The sequence below is a fragment of the Amblyomma maculatum genome, chromosome 2, assembly GCF_055883805.1.
Source record: "Amblyomma maculatum isolate TAMU_Amacu chromosome 2, ASM5588380v1, whole genome shotgun sequence".
Lineage (NCBI taxonomy): Eukaryota > Metazoa > Arthropoda > Arachnida > Ixodida > Ixodidae > Amblyomma > Amblyomma maculatum.
Window position 1 is genome coordinate 68306159 of NC_139345.1, and position 19983 is coordinate 68326141.

The window sequence follows — 19983 nt, forward strand, 5'->3', positions numbered from 1 at the left end:
CAAGAAACCAATCGCAAGCCTACTGACCATTCGAAGAACGCAAAGCGTTCTACGTTACAAGCGGCTGAGTTAAGAGCCGCGGTTGAAGCAGACGAACTCGCTGCCGTCCATCGTTTCCAACTAAACCCGCTAAACCGCTGAATTTTTGTAGCTGATATTCTGCATAGAAATGGCGTTTGGTAGTCAGTATCTTTTATACAAACTTGTTTGGTGTACTTGCCTCAATCGATCAGAAGAAGTCGGATGTTTGCGTCGTCTGTGGCAGTAAGGAAGCAAAAGAAACCGCTGCCACAGGCCACAGCGATGACACTGGTGGCGCCACCTCGTTGCCTTGCGGGCTCGAAATAACTTTTTGCAACTAAACTCTTGAAATACAGCGCAGTTTTCGCCAAGCTAAACTTGATTTGTTATTAGAGATAAATAAGTTTATAAAGTTCTTCAAACCTTATGCAAAACAACTCTGCCCGCTTACGTTCCTTCGCCGAATCTGCATGCGGTCTGCTTTGATTAGCAGCCGACACAGACGATGCGAACATCCGACTTCTTCTGATCTAATGAGGCAAGTAAGGCAAACACAAAGTTTAGCGAGCCCTTTTGAAGAATTTTATTGCAGTAAAACACGACGAGGAGGTGTTAGCGGCGCGCTGCATGCCAACGTTGACATACATTTCTCATATTCCATGATACTTGTGCGGTTGAGCGTGCCAGCCATACGTGACGTCGCATCTCGGTGAGGTGTCTCGTTCGAGTGGAGTTGTTCGTGTGTACTTCCGGAACCGAACCTTAAAATGCCGAGGTCGTTTGCGCAGCTCTTCAGCTTCCGTTGTTTACACTTAGCACGCGTCTATTACAGTCTACGATAGCTCAATAAACAACATATAGCTGCGGATGCCACTGCCTGTAGAACCGCACGATCGACAGCACTTGATATGTACGTTCGCCCTGTTCGTTCCATGGACACAAAAATGGCCGACTGCGCCTCAATTACCCACAATGCACCGCGCACAGCGCGTGTTTTTGTGCGCTGTTAGACCATCTCTTATTTGTTCAATATGTTTATCTTTTTATTAGTTGCGCTGTTCAAAAGATGCGCATTTGTGAAACGTAAATTGAAATAGGCAACTTTACTACGGTCCTCACAAGAAGAGCTATCGAGAGCAATAAAATGTTTGCGTAGTTAACATAGTAGTTAAACTGATCATGCTCATGAAGGGAGGTCAGTCAATTGACTTCTGCTGGAAGCTGGAAAGCGAGTGGTCTAATTTTCTCAATCCAACGAAATGCTTTAGGACACGCCGCGAAGTCAACTATAGTTAAACCCCCATTGTGCTTTAGGTTATTAACATCCTAGAATAGACCATTTGCGGAAATCTGTAAGTCAGTTTCTCCGCAAGGCTTGTTTTCCAACCAAAAGGTCTCGTTCCTAGACGGCACACTCGCATTATTTGAAGAAGCGAACAGAGGCAAACTTCCCTTTCTAAGTAAACTCTGGAATGTGCAGTTGACTTCAAGATGACTCAGAGAGACACTTCAAAAAGGTACAATGGTTGAATACCACCCCTTCATATGTAAAAAAGAGAATGAAAGGGGAGGGGGGGGGGGGGGGGGGAGAGATTGTACAGCGTCTTGCCCTTGCTGCTCCAGCGTGACTGGTTTCGGCCCATTCGTCACACTCCCTTCCTGTCTCACTTTCGCAAATCGCCCCAGCATAGATGCGCCATTGAAAGCCGTCTGCCTCTTTTCGTAACAAAGACTGCGAGAGTGGAGTCTGGGAACGAGACCTTTTGGTTGGAAAACAAGCCTTTTGGAGAAGCTGACTTACAGATTTCCGCAAATTAAATCTGAAGTAAGTGCAGGCATGTGGAAACTGCGCAGGGGTAGGTAGGAGGGGGGGGGGGGGGGGGGGGTCTTTTCGCTTTGTTCCAGAGTTCCTGACTGCTGGCCGGGGAATGATCATTTGGAAGTGTTTGGAAGTGTGAATGAAAACGCTGCACTCAGACACCAAAGTAAGCTCACGCGGAAGCAAAAAGTAACATTTGAAATACCCGCCATGCACCTATCGGGAAGTTTCCAAAGCGATTGCTCTACCAACTTTAGTCGGAGGGTTTGGCTGCAGTTTTCTGCAGGCTTGGGCTTCCAGCACCTCATGGGCGCGCTGCCACCTAGGTAATGCTACCTAAACTAATCATTTGCGACTGCTGCTGCGTGTGGATATCAAGCACTCGAGTTAAAATCACTTAAGCGACCAAAACAACCGGGTGACGAACTACATGCAGTGCGTGCTGCATTTGCTTGTGGCGTTGATGTCGGACGTCGGGCGATCAGCTGTGCCGTGAAGTATGCTGTAAGGGATGGCAGTGTGTTAAGCGTCTCAAGGCGTTACCTGCTGATCAGCTGCTTATAGGTATTTAGAATTGTTTGTCGAAGCGTCTCGTGCTTGTAGTCTCGCCTGTCTTGTTTGTATGCCTGAAAGCAGCAGAAGCGCATTGCGGCTTTACAATGTGCCACTTTCGGTCAACGGTGTCAGAAGAGTTCGTGTGGACGATAATGCTAAGCTCACGCTCCAGCGATCAATTCTTCTATTTATAATTCTGCGAACGAGCGTCTGTGAGCCGCTCGCTTATGTCTGTCACGCACAGAAGTGTCATTTTTGCTCCGCTGCTGGTTTTAGCTGGCGAAAGTGACTAAAACATAGAAAAAGTGGCGCAGGTCAGCTCATCAGTCAGCTCTGCGGTTTCCGCGGCGGCCGCAAGTGTTCACTTCAGGAAGTGATGTCGTTCGTGCCTCTTAGGTCCGTTACGGACCCCCGAAATGCAAGAACGATAAAATTCTCTTATACCATGAGGTTTGTTATACAAGTAAGGAGAAAAGGCGCGTTTAGTTCACCCTTGCAATGTTTGTTTTCGCAGGAAGATGGCAGAGTCAAAAGCCACCGCAAAGGCCTTCGTGGATGGACACCTAAACGACTCTGTGAGTATTCAGCTCAGCAGAGGTGCTAAGAAATGATGAAGGCTTTTACCATACAGGAGGAACAGAAGTCGGCTATCCGGAAACGCAACCTCCTGGTTTTGATTCTGCACTATCTTCAACACCAAGGGTAACATGAGACATCAACTTGTTCCCATTTTTATGTAAACTACCGCACCTAATTGTGCATAACTGATTTTAATCGTTTACTTTTTTTTTTTTTTTTTTTTACTTCCTGCACGACTTTTAAAAGGCTCATGACGACTGCAGAAAGCCTCAAGGCAGAGTCAACCATCAAGCTTGACCAGTATGTTCTGTGTGACAATGTTGACTTGGAGCTTATACTGCAAGAGTATGAAACGTTCCAATTTGTCAAGTTTAGGAAGCAGCCTCACATCACCCGCAAACTGGAAGGTTTGTTATCACAGGCTTTTTTGCTTCTTTTTTGTTTATTTTCTGCACTGTAATAGCTCACAGTTTATTTTCCCTATTTTCATGCAGACAGCAGCACACAGAAGCAGTCCAAGTCAACACGGGGAAAGTGAGTGATTTCAGCACTTTTTCATGATGTCTGCAGTTATAGAGCCACCACACATTGTTTTTTTTTTCAGCTACGAAAGGAACATCCTAGGCATGAAAAAATAAATTTAGCAATATTAACATTACTTCTGCTTGCTTTATTCATTTCAGCACTGCTGAGTTAAAATTAACATTAACATTCACTTAAAGAAAAGCTCTTCCATCAAGCTTTCACATTTCAAATATTAATTTAGCATTTTTGATTATTAAAACAGCAGTTGAGTGCATGAACTACCCCAGAATTTAATACCATCTTACAGAAGTGGCATTTTGTGATTGTTAAGCTTTTGTCAATTTCGGCATGGTTTCATCAGTTGCCAACATTACTGTCATAGTTGGTGGTTTACTTGTCACTGTAATGAAGAAATATGTCTAAATGTTTGTTATCCACGTTCCATCGACAAACATATTTAAAGCCTAAATGTGCAGCTTATATGCTTCTGTTTGCTCAAAATGAAAGTGAGAACTAGCATTCATTGACCTGCATTGTTTCTGATGCATGCTTCTTTCAGGTGACTTCTGGTATGCTGTCAAATGTGTATTGAAGCCGACTAATTCAAACTGGCATGAAAATATATGAAGTGAAAGTTGCATTGTTAATGAAGGCAGGTGTAAGTTGTTTTACTGGTCCATCAGCTTATTAGTGCTTAAGTCCTACACTTCAGTAGATGACAGGCTCACTTATGCATAAATATTGCATTGAGATGGCATCATGTTGTGGTTTCTGTTTGATACTCACTAAAGGCATCTATGTACCTGCTTCATTGAAAATCAGCTGAAATGTGATTACGGATGCAGGCAAGACTTACTAAATATGACCAATTTCATAGAACAGAGAGCACTGGTGCCATTTTGAAGTCAGCATCTTGTGAGCAGGATGAAACGTCAATACGAGGAAGGAGCCAAAAAATGACTCATGCTTCATCTTCCTAGTTATAGATGAAGCTGTGCTTGTTAGTGCCTCGCACTTACTTTTTGACATTAGCGTATGATGCGAGTGGCTTTATATCTTTTGGATGAGACAGAGCTGATAAGCTTCACAGTGCCAATTACCTTGTTGCAAAATATGACTGTAGATGTGCTAGTAATTTAGACAGCAGAATCATTAGTGCCAGAGTCATCTTTGCCTGAGGTAGCAATGCAAAATGCATTATCAATCCTGGACAGTGCTTGCTCTAAGAGATCTGCCACAGTGGCTCAGTGGTTAAGGCACTCGACTATTGAAACCAATGATGAAGGATCGAATCCCGGCTGCAGCGGCCACTTTTCGATGGAGGCAAAAAGCAAGGCGCCCATGTGCTGTGCGATGTTAGTGCCCGTTAAAGAACCCCTGGTAGTCGAATTTTCGAGATCCCACCCCCACTACGGCGTCTCTCATAGCCTGAGTCACTTTGAGACGTTAAACCCCATAAACCAATCCTAGCACACTGCCTTCTCTCGAGGTTTTGTACTTTCTTTTAATCTCTTCTCTCATTTTTCAGCACTTTGCAGGGGCAGGCCTCCCAGACTTCAAATAATGGAGGTGGCTCTTTTTGCAGCACTTTTCGGATACGTGGCCTTCATCGAGCAAGCAGTGATGAAAAGCAAAAGCCTGACTCACAGCTTACCAAAGGAAAGGTGGGTCCACATTTTTTTGCTTCGATTTCATTTTTTTTTTTGCTCATCGAATGCTTGCTGTAACTTCTTGAATGAGTGAGCGGCTGAGTAGTGCACTGTAATTTTTTTTATAGCCAACTCCAGTTAATGTAATTACTGCCATTTAAATTTGCATATGAAGCTGTGGCATTTCATGCAATAATTGTTATGTTGAACCAAGATTGTCTAATAATTAATTTGACCTCTGTCTATAAAAATAGCTGAGGCATTGTGCATACTACTACAGAAAAGTGGGTAAAAATAGGTGCAGGCCAGAATGGACTGGAAGGAGGTACCATTTGAGAAGGAATGCTTTATAATAACACTCTTATGTGCACTTGAGAATACATTGAGGTGTTCCAGGTGGAAGCTTTGTTATTATGGTCTATTTTTTATGAAAAATAGCAACTTTTTGAGCAAAACTGAAGAGGCTTGTGAAAAAGTTACCTCTCATACTTATTGCCTTTTGTATTTACAATTTCCTTATTGTAGTAATAAGGTTGATCTTAGCATTAGTTTGGTGCCACAGGTATCTTTTATTTTCTATACTTATTTCTTTTCTTCGATAGCTTGTCTCGGAGAACACCTTCCGGCCAGAAAATATCACCATTGACAGGCGTCTTGGAATTCAGGTCAGTTATAGCACCCTTCAACTTGTTATAGCACTACTGCCCACATATAATATTTTATCAAGTGCACAAATTAGTTACTATGTAGTGGTCTCATAATATTGGTAGAATTTTTCTACATGTTTGAATGTTACTTGATACCATGTCCATTACAGTATGTAGGCTCTTTAAAATGCCTTAGTATATTTGTACTTTCATCTAACAAAATCGGGAAATGCGGAAGATTACTTGACTGACTAAAGCAGGGACTTTCTTTGATTAGGATGCTACTCCTAGAGCCACGCAGTTGACCAAGGCATAAAAGATACTATAACCATTGCCTGTGCGGTCTTAGGTATCAACTTGTTCATGTAATTACATGTATACATAGTTATCTTGTGCTTATATGAACATGCAACTTCCAATGTAATATCAATAGCATATTTTAGCCTTTTCCTTATGAATCCAACAGTTTTTGCGGTTACTGTGCTTATGACATGGGCTTTGTTAGAACAATCTAATCTTCATCACATCTGCTGAATGAACTGACCAGCATTCATCAAAACATGTTGATACTCAGAAACCTAATGTAAAAGCTGTTTCGTATGATTGCTGGAAAGTAAAATAAAATGCATTAGCACTTCGGTTTTGTGAAACAGTGAACACTTGCACTTCTTTTTTCTCATGCAATCATTTGCGTAGTATCAATGCTGATAAGCCTTCTCTGCTGATGCAGATATGTACTCCAGGAGCACCCCAACTAAAGCTACCACAAGCCATGGGCGCCACACTGGGAAGTGAGTGGTTCAACTTGGTAGACATCATTTCAAAGGTACAGTAAACACGTTTTATTTTGCCAGGGAATTGTGCAGAGATGACACAGCACACGGGCATATTTATTGAGTTTTGCCTCCATTGAAATGTAGTTGTTGTGACTGGGATTACATCCAAATCTTCTGACTACTGTGTTGCAGAATGCAGGTTTAACCCCCTAACAGACATTTTTTTTAATGAAATTTTATCCTAAACGGCCTTTTAGTTCCCATACCAACATCTGTCGGCTCGACTAAAATTATTATTGAACGGGCCCTACTCGTTGCCAACTGGTCACAGAGTGCCACAAAATACAGGACGAGCTGGGCTTGTCAGGAGGCCGGCTTGTGGCATTCGATGGAATAAAAAAGCAATAAGGCATCTGTGTATTTAGTCATCTCTGTGCAATTTAAAGAACTTAAGGTGATGATCCGGAGCTATTATCCATAGCCCATGTACAGCTTTGGGGCATTAAACCCAACATTTCACAGTTTACACAATAATTCAAACTATTTGATTTATTGGGCTCTGTGTGGTGCTACGTCATATACCTGGCAGCCATCTACACCAGTGTGCTTCTGTGTGCATCACATTATTGGTAATAATAGTACCAGTATCCTGAGCACATCAGAAAATTGTTAAACTATGTGCAAACTGATTTTCAGTAAAGAGGTGCGTGGTGTATGAACTGCATGGGGCAGACTATTGGGCAGAGAAAAAATGTGAGAGTGCTCCTCTGCTTGCAGGATGTTTATGTGGACAGTCCCAATGTGCACTGGAATGACATTGTAGGGCTGGAGTCGGCAAAGCGACTCATCAAAGAAGCTCTCATTTACCCCATGAAGGTTAGTCGGACTGTTCGCTTCTCTGCTTATTCTGTCAAATAATATCAGTGATAATTCTTCTTAAGGTAATGGAGCTTTTTTGAAGTGTGATGTGCCCTTCTAGTTTCGTTGCCCTAATAATTATGCAATGAAAGGTATAAAATGAGAGCTTGGGAGCTAGACATGTCTGTTTATTAGCCTATGTGTAAACTTTTAACAAGCTGCTTATGCCATTTGCACACTTGTTTTGAAGACAGATAGCTTTTGAGTTATTTTGTGAGAAATGGAAATGTGCATTGCTTTTTGGTATGAAATTAGGGTGCAGCCTGTTGTAATGCTATTTAGTTGTGTTGTCTGTTTCTTTTTTTCTTGCGCATTTTATCAAGCTGTCCTACTATTATTTTTTTACATCGTCCAATAATAATTGCAATTTTGTAACTTACAAAGAGTGCTTTTTGAAATCTTGAACCAAAAGCAAGCAATTGGGAAGAATACTTGAAACGAGTGTTGTTGAATCTGATGAATCACTGATTACACTGCTTTCTTTATTATTGTCGTTGCACGCTGCTCAGTATCCAGACATCTTTTCTGGAATAATGGGTCCATGGAAAGGACTTCTGCTGTTCGGACCACCAGGTGGTTTCCCATCCCACATGTAGACATGTTGTGTGCCTGCTTTGTGAATGTTTCGAAAGCTGAACAGTGATGAGCATTATTCACAAACGTGGCATAGAACCTAAGGCTCCAATTTCTTTTAAAGGCCTCTTTCATATCATATGAAACAATTTTTGTTAAACTTAAGAAATGCAATTTTCTTCCAATTTGCCGTCAGTGTACACATTGGGTATTTATTATATTTGAAATGCTGGCACAGAAAGCTTGACTCACATAAATGCGTGAACCTTTGGAAGCTGTGATGGAGTAAATTATAAATGCAAATTTTCTGCAAAAATCTATGCTTACTACCTTTATATTATCATGCTGGTACAAATTTTCTACAGGAATCTATGCTTACTGCCTGTATATTATAATGCTGGTGATGATAACATCACCGTTTGCCTCAAGGCATGCAAGAGGTCTATAAAGAAGATTGTTCTTATCCATATTCGGCTGGTTTAAATGTTCCGTTTCACCTTGTGCAGAATTACAGGCTTTACAGTTCAGCTAAAATGTTTTTCTTGTTTAAAAATGCCATATTAACTAGTTTTTGAGTGCTTCAATGTGATTATTGTAATCATCCTGGTTTTAGGAATACACATTGTAGTGTTTTACAATTTTTGATGTCAGTTGTTGCGTGTGATGTATGGACCATCCACAAGAAGTTGGATGCATTTATTAATGTCGTGTTTATGAAACGAGATTTACAGAAATTGGATGAGATGTTTTCAGTTGTATATCTTACATGGGCAATGTGTAGAACAGCACCGAAGTTTCAGGCCAGCTGTTGTCTTGTGTATACATTTCGGTTCTTTTGTCTGAATCCATGAGGAGTGAAAACAATGCACAAGGCAGTGAAGATGGAAACTTCTCCTGTAGAACGACCATCTATCAAAACACCATTAGCTCTCCTGTCTTAAGTTGTGTTATGGTCTAATTTTTCTTACAAAAACATTTTGGTGTTTCTAGCATGCCACTTAATTAAAGCTGAGTCAAACTGCGGGAACACAACAGCGACATGAACAAAATACATTGGCCAACAAGCTGGAAACTTGTTTCCCAACAGCTTGTCACACTGCACAAACAGCTGAGAAACATGACAAGTTGCCGGGGTGTTGTCTCAGTATGACATATTTGGGCAACGAAAACTAAATGCAAACAACACTGGTCAATAGTGTTTGGATTGTTTGCCGGCCGAGAGAAGCTGCCAGCAACAACACACCAACAAAGTAGGCACTTAGCGGTGATTGATTACTTTTTAATGCCTACCGCGCTTGCAAACAGTACTCGAAAAAAGTTTCTTCTCATCACTTTGTTGTATGCCGCAGTACGGCGTCTTGCAAGCAGCCAGGTAGTTGACACCGTTAATTGACACTAACTGGGGTGAGGTTGTCATGGTTGCCCTCCTCTTCCGTGCACGGAAGTCTCCCATGGAAGAGAGAGCATGTGAGCAGCTACGCTACAGAGGCAGTGGAGGAGCGTAGCCAAAGTTGTTTTTACAGTATGTCAAGGAAATTTCCGGATATTTCATGTTGTAGCAGTGTGGCAGGGTCACCAACACTACTCGAATACACTGTTGCCAAACAGAATAGGCCAACTGTTTCCGCAGTGTGAGCTGAGTTTTACTGAACAAGTGCACTTGACAAGAATGCAGTGTAATCTCCAGATCATTTTAGTTCATTTTTTTTTATCAGACTTTAGAGTAACATTACCTCATGGTTTCAAGAGAATAATAACATACTGTTTTTCTCTTTGCCCCAACTTCAGGCACTGGAAAGACCTTGCTTGCCAAAGCTGTAGCTACAGAGTGCAAAACAACATTTTTCAACATCACAGCATCAACACTGGTCAGCAAGTGGCGGGGCGAGTCTGAAAAGCTGGTCAGGGTGGGTAACATGCTACAGTCTGTTTGTTGTAATATACTAGTGGTGCGGTTGTGCCGGTCATTGAATCTCTTCTTCAAAACGTTTTGCATTTTATGAAAGCTGTCTGTCCTTACTAGCATTGCTCAGCTATTGGAAAGTGGACTCTGCCTTTCATGCTATGCATAAAGTATGCATGTCACCCACTGTGGGTTTTTGAGCATGAGGCTTCAAATTTTATTCATGTAAATACTGTGATGATCAGTTGGACTGTATAGTATTAATGTCAATAAAAGAGTTTAACGTTGAGCTTTAACGTTTAACAAGCAGCATTGTCCTTGTGTTTGTGTGTGCTTCTTAAGTTTTGTGTTATTACCTGCTCTGCTGCCTTCTTTCAAGAGTATTAATGTTTTTAAAAAGCACACACATTCTCCAGATTGTAGAGCATTTATGTGCGCCAGGTGATCCGCATTCTTTAAAAATGATGCAAGCAAGATGAATCTGGCTTTTTCACGAAATGTGGCGCCCTCTGGGAGTGGTTGAAAACGTCATTGTGAGACGCAGCCACCTCCGAAGTGTTGATATGTGTTCATGACAGCTACCGCCATCTGTCGCATACACCTGTCACAAATATGAACTGCTCATGACCCCCCCGAATTCAGCTCCGGCTGCGCTGATCGCGGAGGCCAATAACTGGGCATGTGCAAGGGGGGCTGGTGGTTTTCAGCCACGTTTTCAACCAGGGGAGAGGCGCGCGTGTGCATAGCGGCCTTGTGAAAAAGGCGGATTGTGCAAACTGAACTACAGAAAGTTTTCTTTTGAAACAGATTCTTGGTTTTGAACTTTCACCTTACTTTCACCTGAAATTGAGATAGGAATGATTTTGTAGAGCGCAAGTAATGGTGATGTCGAGGGAATATAGAGCAGGCGCAGTGGACACCATCTCTCTGTAGACTGTGCCATAAGAATAGCTTGATAAACTTGTAGCTTTGTGTGCATGTACACATACTCATACTGTGTACGAAAGAGCATATTGTGAGAAATTTTGTGGTACAAAGACATGGGCTCTTTTCACGGCAATTATTAACAAACAATTGAAGAAAGTCGTGTTCAGTTAGTGTCAGTATCAAGCCATTCAAATTGAAGCCAGTGGACCTCATCGTTCATCATCTTGGCTGTGCAAGAAAGAAAATAAGAATGTTAAAAGCATGTATTTGGTGCTCACAAACATGATCACTTTTACGCAAGCTCAAATTTTATTGATTTGCAGGTACTCTTTGAAATGGCACGGCACAACTCTCCTGCAACCATATTTCTCGATGAACTGGATGCACTGGTTGGCGCAAAAGGCGGCCTCGGAAACAGGTAGCCTTCTGATGCTTACAGTTGTCAGATACCTCTTTGTATGGAAAACAAGGAGAACAATAAAGAAGCTTAGGAGCATGAAAGAGCTTAGGGTTTTTAGAGGTAGTACTTAGGTTAATTAAATTGTTTTGATGTTTCTGTACTTGTCCTCACTGCAACTGCTCTTACTATGTGTGTCTGTTTTACAGTGAAAATGAGGCCAGTCGTCGGATGAAAAGTGAGCTCCTGATACAAATGGATGGTCTGAGCAACTCCAAAGATCATGTTTTTGTATTGGCCACGTCCAATTCTCCATGGTAAGCAACGAGTCACTCAAGAAAATTTTGCTGAAATTTAAAGGTAGCCCTAATTCGGTGGCAGCAAACAATAATTGCAGTTTCAAAACATTGCTTGAAATGACTGGAGGTTGGTTCAGTGCCTCAGCTTTAGTGGGCAGTTGTGTACTGGACGAAATGTATTGGGCTGTATTTCTTTATAAACTGAATATTTTGGGATACCATCATAGGTGCATTGTAAAAAACTGGTTATGCAAACTATCTGAATCGTGCAAATATGAGCATGAGCAGTGTCGCACTGGTTGATGCTCTACAGCAGCATGTGTCCAGCAGGTTCCTATGCCTGCATTGTATAGGGCAGTTAAAGGTGTGCTACAGATAGCAACCATATATGAGTACTTCCAAAAGTAATGCCTTATTTTTGTCAACACTGCTCATTCAGATTTTATGAAGTTCACAAATATACTAAAGTCGCATTCGACAGAAAATGGGACATCGGCGTGAGGCATCGGAGGGACTAGAAAATCCTGACTGCTCGAGAGGGGCCGTGACGTAGTCATGACGTTATACCTAGACATGCCGCTTAAATGAAAAAATGGGTGGTCTTGTGGTGGAACCAAACCTCGGAACCTTTGTTCACAAAAGGCACACTACCCCTATGCCATCGAGGCAGGTTCATTAGACTAAAACGCGGTATGCTAGGGTTAGCAAGAGTGTCGCTGTCTGCGATAAGGTGCACAATGGGCAGCCAAGTTACCATAGAAATCCTTTGAAAGGACACTGAAGGGCAGTGGTGTCAAGTCAGACTGCTAAGCTAGCATCGCATAATGGCAAATATGTTATGCTTACAGAAAAGGACACTTTTTTTAAACCATAAACCAGAAAATTACATAAAAAGCTGATACTGATGGCCTTATCACTGACGAATTTCCGCAGGCGCCATGAGTGATGTAAATATGCGAGCTCTCAAGGAACGCTATTTTACCATCTCAGTGGGCTACCTACCATCAAAATATGAGGACAGCAGTGGGGGTGAACATAGTCAAGAATGCGAAGTGTCATATTTAAGATTGTGCTAAAAAGATAACTAAGAAAAATGCTAAACACAAGTGCGAGCATTGAATCCTTCTGCATGTGGCCGGTGCACGCTGCAGGTTAAGGACTGCAAGCTTCCGATGGCATTCATGTTCTGTTGTGTATGCTAGGTGGCCGGCAAAGTGGTTTCACTATCACCTCAGCCTTCAAATCACCTACTTTGTGCACGGTGCGGGCTTGATGAAATTGCAAGGTGCAATAACCGCACTATTGCATTTTTCGGGCGCTCATGCAGGCACGCACATGCGTCCACGTCATCAACGTGCAAAGTGCAGTGTGATTGCATGGTCTTCTCCATTTTTTTGCACAGTTGAAAAGCAAATGCACTTCGCAACAGGATATTATGAGAAAAATATTAGATCATGACGTTGATGCGTGTCTGTCAAGATTGTGCATGCATTCTCTGCAGAACGCAATAACTGTGATATGTACCCCGATTCCTTTCCGACGAGCTGTAAATGTAGAAGAGCAAAGAAAGTTGGTATGGCTACTTAGTTTCTCTTGCCATCAGATGCTGATGCTGTATTTTTATGGGCCTTTTTTTTTTTCGTAATTAGACATTATCAACTTACTGTTGCTTTGAAGCTCTCGTGAGCATAATGTCTGCACCTTCTCTATAGTCAGTGGTGCAGGAACGCATTCAGAAGTTGGATGATGTAATGAGACATTGCCTTATAGGAGACGTTCTTGACCTTTTAAACCTCCAAAGTGTTTTCGAAAAGTTGCCAAAGAGCTCTTCCTCCCTGACATGCATGCAAAGAATAACGCGCAGATGTATGGCTGCTCAAAAAATGCAAATTTATTTGATAATGCTGCCTGTGTAGTTCTAAGATAGAGTGGGCTTTGGAAAAAGTAGGTGCTGAGACATGCATGGGTTTGAGTGTTTGGGGAGCACATAAAACACTCCAAGGAACCCCAAAACTTTTCGGAACCCACTTCGAGAGCCCCTGCCTTACTGTATTAAGTACTGCGTGACTACCACATTACGTACTAGTTTTGCAGTAACATAGTTGGGTACTGTATTGCGCTGGGTACTGGGTTGGGTACTGGGTACTGTACTGTACTGTCAGAAGTTAGAGTGCATTTATCCTGTTGGAGAGCAATCGCAAGGGTATGCACGTTGTTGTGACATGTGGTGCATGTGGTGCCCCCAACCAGGGACCTTGACCATGCCGTTCTTCGGCGCCTGGAGAAACGCATCCTTGTTCCTCTACCAAACAAGGAAGCCCGCACCTTCCTGTTCCACAAGTTCCTAGAAGGTGGCCAGAGTTCCAAGAGTGGTGGCCGCCGGGAAAGCTGCTTTGTGGCTGCTGACATTGACTACAATCTTGTCAGCGAGGTGTGGCTGCTTTCTACCCCCCTCTTGTTTACACATCTGGTGCAATTAGTTTTTCCATACAAGTTTGGGTTAATTCTATAAGTGAAACATAGTTCTGACTGCATGCCCATAATTTAAGTTCAATTGCTCTTGCAAATTGTCACTATACCCTTGCAAAAGCCCTGTAATGTACAATATTCTGCGAGCACTTAAGGAATTGGCGGAAGGCTCTAGTGATAAAATCACTGTTAGTTTTGTATTCCTTTCTTTGCAGAAGTGTAATTTGCATTCATAATATGTGAAATCAAATGTTTGGTACTAACCAAAATTAACTTCCACATAGCACCTAGCAATATCAGCAGTTCTTCCTTGTAGCATTAGTGAGACTACTGCTGGCAAAGGACATCAGCATATGCAGTGTTTAAAGTGATGGCCTTGAGGGAACACTTATATTGTCTTTGCTTTTGTGATAGGCGTCAGAGGGCTACTCAGGATCAGACATCAAGATCGCCTGCAAGGAAGCAGTAATGAAGTCTCTCCGCCAAGCACTGGAAGCTGCTGAATGCTGTGATAATGGTAAGGAGCTTTTAAAGGTCTACTGGATAAAATCTGACTTTTAAAGTTTAAAATGTGTTCTTCGTGAGAAGCTTGAAGTGCCAAGACGGAGCGGAAGGCTTAAGCTTTAAAGCACGAATTAATGTTATTGCTGAAAAGAACAGTATGGCAACAGGTTTTCAGTTTCAGAGTGAAATGAGTAATGAACCATTTGGCTTTTGCTGTAAAACTTCTTGCAGAAAATGAGTATACCAGAAGGTTCAAGCTCGGTAACCTCCTGCTGACCTGGAGTGATACACGTCGATGTCAGGGTATTTAGCAGTTGCTTGAAAGCCAGCAATAGAGCTGATCTTAACACAGCTTCACAGCCAAGAGGCAGAAGACATCTCTCTCCTTTTCTTTTTTTATTGTTACTGATATCATGCTTAATTTGTGAAGTGGAAACTTGAAGAGGTAATAAGCACAATGTTACTCTGCTTGCATTGTAGACCTCAATGGGTTTGTTTGGTAAAATTTGAACCAGCAATTTTATTTGCACTCTTCTGAAAAAAAAAAAAAAAAGCAGAAGCAATAAGATGCTTTTCTTTAGCTTTTGCAATGACATGGCTTCTTGGAGCATGAACAAGGTTGAGTTAGTTAGTTAGTTATATGGGGTTTTATGGCACGTAAGTGACAGTGGCTATCATGCGTGGCTGAAAATTAAAGTTAGCTGGAATTTAACTTGCACATAGCAGCTGTTGCCTCTGTAACTAAATAACAGCATTCGAGTGTCACATTCTGTTGTGGCAGCTCCATTTTGTGCAGTTGTCATGATCACAAAGTACAGATTCACAATGCATGTCTGCTTTTACAGAGGCTTTGAATAGAAATAGGAATGAAAGCGAAAAAAAAAAAAAACTCAAATTTCTGAACTTACATTTCTTGTCGCTAAACTTCATTGCATTGCTTGAAGCACATTGCTGGCAATGTTATTGATTACAGAAACTGATGGAACCGACCGCATCATCCCTGATCCGGTGTCAACAGAGGACATCCTGGATGCCATCAAGCAGACTAAGCCCACTGGCAAAGCGCTCGCATCCAAGTTTGAAACCTGGCACCAAGAGTATGGTTCCTCACTTTCGTAACACACACACACTCCTGTGATCAGATGGTCTGCAGAGCCTGCGACCAAGGCCCACAAATGTATGTCGTTTCTCGTGGTGACTGTCTGTGTTCCAAAGCCCACAAAACAAAAATAAAGCGTGGCAGAAAGTAAAGGAAAAGCATGTTGGCTTAGCACGTGTGGAACTGCATTAGGCTTCCTTATCTTTTTAGGAAACACTGTGAGCGAGGCTTTAGTGCAAGAAGTACACATTTGGACGAGACACTGTATTGATAGTGCTGCCATGCATTCGTTGACATACAGGCTGCATAATGCAAGCCCGGTGAATTTCACAATTCCCATTTCTTGTACTTGTGTGGTTGTGCACACGGTCATCAACAATTGAAGTACAGTAATATGAGTGCGCGACCACAAGTATACGTAATGCATAATAGTGCAGTGTGATTGCTTGGGAACCTTAACCCATATCCTCACTTCTTCCTTTTGAAGCATTGCTTGAAGTGTATATCGCAGTGGTAAGAACTTGAGGCAGTATATGTGATGAACATCAGTGTGTCATGCTCATTTCAAAAAAGGCATGATATTTGGCATATCTTTTGAGAGAACAGGCATTTATCATGCATTTAAGTTTTCCTGACAGGAGGTTAACCACATCGGTCAAAGTGTGAAAGTTAGAGCCCGTGCATTATGCTAAGTCTTTTTTAGCACTCTAAACAAAACAGAAAACTGGATTATGCTGTTGCTACGGTGTCATAGCTCGAATTAACATTCAATTCCATGTTTAGGTGAGGTGCAGTTCATTTTTTGTTATAATTATCGTATGCAGATAGGCTACCTTAAATGTTAATGAAATCAGATGCCCTTGTTTCAGATAAACTTGTTTTATCTTTGCTACCTTACTTGAAAAAGTTTGTGCAAACACATACTGTAGTTGAGTCGTGCTATGCCTTGCTACATGGCTCAATTTTTGTTTCTTTAATGGCCTAAAGTTGATGTGTGTGCTATATGTTAGTGGTAGCATGCTTCCGAGAAAGCAAAACCAAGTTATTTACTGTCCCAACAAAGTTCTATGTTATATTGCATTTTCAACCCAACAAAAATATGCTCCAGAATTACTGAAAAGCAAATGCAAATGACAGTTAACCTGACTTCACTTTTTGTTCAAATCACAGTTTATAAGTGCACAGACGTTGACACTCACCGCTAGCCACAGTGGAGAGTAGTATGTATGCAAACTGCAGCAGTGCTGTGGTGTAGCGGCTGGAAATGATGGCACATTCATCTCTGAAAGAAAACTCGCCATGCTAAGTTGCCCAAGTGCTTTCCACTTCTACTTTCGAACTAAGGACCAGTATGCTGATATTTGCTAACGTTTTTCGTCCAAATGAATATTTTGCCAGAATTATTTGCGAGACATCGTTTTGCAGTCTGCATATGATATGTGGAAAAATACAGAAAAATGCGTCCTTGCAAAGTACTCGGATTTCCTTGGTATAATTTCATCAGTCTGACTTTCTTCGATTGGCCGCATGAAAAACGTTCCATCGAGGCAGCCATATTTCAATTCTTTCAAAACGTTGAAGCCACTGTATATATTGATAAAAGGGGAGAACTGTGATATGAGTAAAATCAATGAGCTGTTTTATTAGAATTTTCACTCATTTGGTATATAGTGTGCAGTGTAGGTTTTAAATGTTTATGGTGACGAGAGTAGAGCTGTACAAATTAGCGAGTCTCGCACTTGATGCTGTGTGACTACCTTGTTCCAGTTTCAGCATACATAATTAATTGGTAGAATATTTCAGTAGAAGTGTAATGCATCCGTGAAGGCAGCGCTCATAGAGGAATTCTGTGGAAACTGAACAACCTATAGCTTTCATGTGCCAAGCAAACTCTCTACCCAATTGATTCAATGATGGCTAGCACAGAATATTAGAAGTACTATTACTACTAATGCTTTACTATGTAATTTTAGAAATATAGTGTTTCTTTCATGAGCATCTGATCACATCTTTGAAGTTGCATCTACACGCAAAGAAAGGTCTAACAAGGGGAGACAAAGTATTGTTGTAAGCTTTCCTTAGTGGCTGCACCATCATGATGCATCTGTGTTGTGTATTACACTTCTATTGTCATTATTATTTTTTAATTTCAAGGAGCCAGTTTTGCACGGTAAGAGAAAACTAAGACTTCTTTGTATTTATCAGCGCTCAGAGCATCAGCCAGAGCGTGACTGCAGTATTACAACATCGTTCGACAGAATTGAAAGTTGGAATACAGTTAAAGTTAATCAATTAGCTCTCTGTTTGGCCGTCTTTTAAAGCATAACAAATAATGCTTTAAAAGATGGCTAAACAGAGCGACTCACGACGGGTACTACTGTGCTCACATTCTGAAAGTGTCCACTAAGAGCACGTCTGAATGCCGGTGGCTTTAACTAGGTGCGTTGTCTTGCTAAAAAAAAAATAGGGTTGGGGAAAGGGGGCAGCAACTACTAATTGTCCCAGGTCAAGTTAGTTACAGGGAAGTTCCCACCACTTTTAAATCTTGCACAGTCACCTGTTTCTACTTGCAACTGCTAGGCCATAGGTAATTGCAGCACACGTTTTGCTATCCATTCATACCTCTTTAATACAGCCCTCAGTCAGTTCAGTCAGTTGCCATTAGCAACCATTGATTATCTTGCCTGTACACTACATGCCCTGCCATGCCCATTTCTTCTTATTTCGTTTCTGTCCCAAGTACGATTAACTCGCTGTCCAAACAGTGGGCAAGAGGAAGAACATGCACAGAGTTTATTGGGGCCCATGTATTTTGGTGGCTTTAATATAGATAGTGATGAGAACAAAATCTCTGCTTTCCTAACCAGGTATATTATTTTCTGCATTTTGAGTTCAGGACATTAGAGGGAAAATGGCTTAGTGATGACCTTTTTTTGTTTCGTGGTTTCATGCTTTACAATGCAATATTGCCCAGTCGATATACCGTACCATTTTCCATATTGCATGAATAGCCGTAAAGCAAAGCTCTCCGTACACCTTGTGTCATGTAGAAAGTCACTTTCAGCAACTTTCATCTGACTACATGCTGATATGCAGATGCGTCAAGTTGCACATTATTTCAAGCATAATGTCAACAGGCTATTGTACTTGCAGCTCCCAGAATTGTCTTTAATTTCAACTTCACCGGCCACCACTTGCACAAAAGCAGTCTAATTTCAACTTAAGGCTGCAATTTGGGTGAGTTGGTAATGAGTCATGTTGTGTCTTTCTTTGTGCGTCCTATTTTTCCGCACTGTTTTTTTGACTACAAATGAATACCAACTCTCCTAAATCGCAGCCTTAATTAGTTTAACTTCTAGTACCGAGGGCTGAGCGCTTGTATTGTGTCTTCCTTTATGCGTCTCATTTTCCCGTGCTGGTTTTTCACAGTAATTTTAACTTCACTGGCCACCACTTGCACAAAAGCAGACTATAATCATAGAATTTTTTAAAAATATTTTTTCCTGCAATTTGTTATTATAGGTAACTCACTTTGTGGACAGTTTGCTTGTGAATCAAAGTGTCCATATTAACAAGGCAAGAATTTATTAAATTTTACATTACGATTTTGAATACAGCAGCAAATGTGGTCACAGGTGAGATGACGCTAGCAGTTGTTACCTCTACACTAAAGGCTCCACCCAATCATTGTGGACCTGAATGGATATTTGACATAGTGGACACTTTCAGAATCAACGCCTTGCGCCTGTCATGTTCTGTCCTTCATCTCTTAAAGTGCCCATTACTACGTTTTTAAACGTCATTTAGCTAACAATGCAAAAGCCGAGCACTTGTATGGGAATGAAATCTTATTTATTCACTGCACCTGCAAGCAGTCTGGTGCTTCTAGTCATGCTGGATATCTTGTGTGCAATACAAGTCTTTCATCTCAACCTATACCTTAATTAATTTTAAGTAAAGTAATTGCAGGCAAAGCAGCAGCAGGAGAAGTGCAAATGATGCATGTATGAACAATTGAGACACCTAAACTTTATTGCAGGTTGTCTAGTTAGCGAAAAGCTAGTTATAACACTACTCATTCACAAAGAGCTCTCCTAGAGCATTTTGCTGCTATTGTGGTACAAGGTGATGATCACACGACTTTGCGTGAAATATTGTACGTCAACCACTAATAGTACAGCGTTTTGTATTGACTGTTTGAAAGGCACACAAAAATTGGTTTTGGAATTCTTCCGCTTGGTCTGGTCTGAAAGCTGCACAATTGTAAACCACACTTGAGACATCCAATGCTGCAGTAACATTCCGCTGTTCTCTGCTGCAACA

The 19983-nt window shown here is 41.5% G+C and overlaps 1 protein-coding gene across 1 annotated transcript; it reads left to right on the plus strand.

Moving 5' to 3' along the window:
- The first annotated feature begins 2110 nt into the window (after window positions 1-2110).
- On the plus strand, window positions 2111-19983 carry LOC146198911 (katanin p60 ATPase-containing subunit A-like 2). The gene is made up of 16 exons (XM_084594392.1): window positions 2111-2166; window positions 2910-2970; window positions 3027-3097; window positions 3221-3381; window positions 3469-3508; window positions 5028-5163; window positions 5751-5813; window positions 6526-6621; window positions 7349-7447; window positions 7999-8062; window positions 9851-9969; window positions 11216-11310; window positions 11499-11606; window positions 13839-14019; window positions 14472-14574; window positions 15535-19983. The coding sequence occupies exons 1-16, from the start codon at window positions 2147-2149 to the stop codon at window positions 15678-15680; spliced, it is 1563 nt and encodes a 520-aa protein (XP_084450518.1). The 5' UTR covers window positions 2111-2146; the 3' UTR covers window positions 15681-19983.

Coding starts and splice junctions, on each gene's coding strand:
- LOC146198911 (XM_084594392.1), top strand. CDS start 2,147: ATGGGCGCGCTGCCACCTAG. Junction 11,607..13,838: donor GCCACGTCCAATTCTCCATG/GTAAGCAACGAG, acceptor GCCCCCAACCAG/GGACCTTGACCATGCCGTTC. Junction 14,575..15,534: donor TGCTGAATGCTGTGATAATG/GTAAGGAGCTTT, acceptor TATTGATTACAG/AAACTGATGGAACCGACCGC.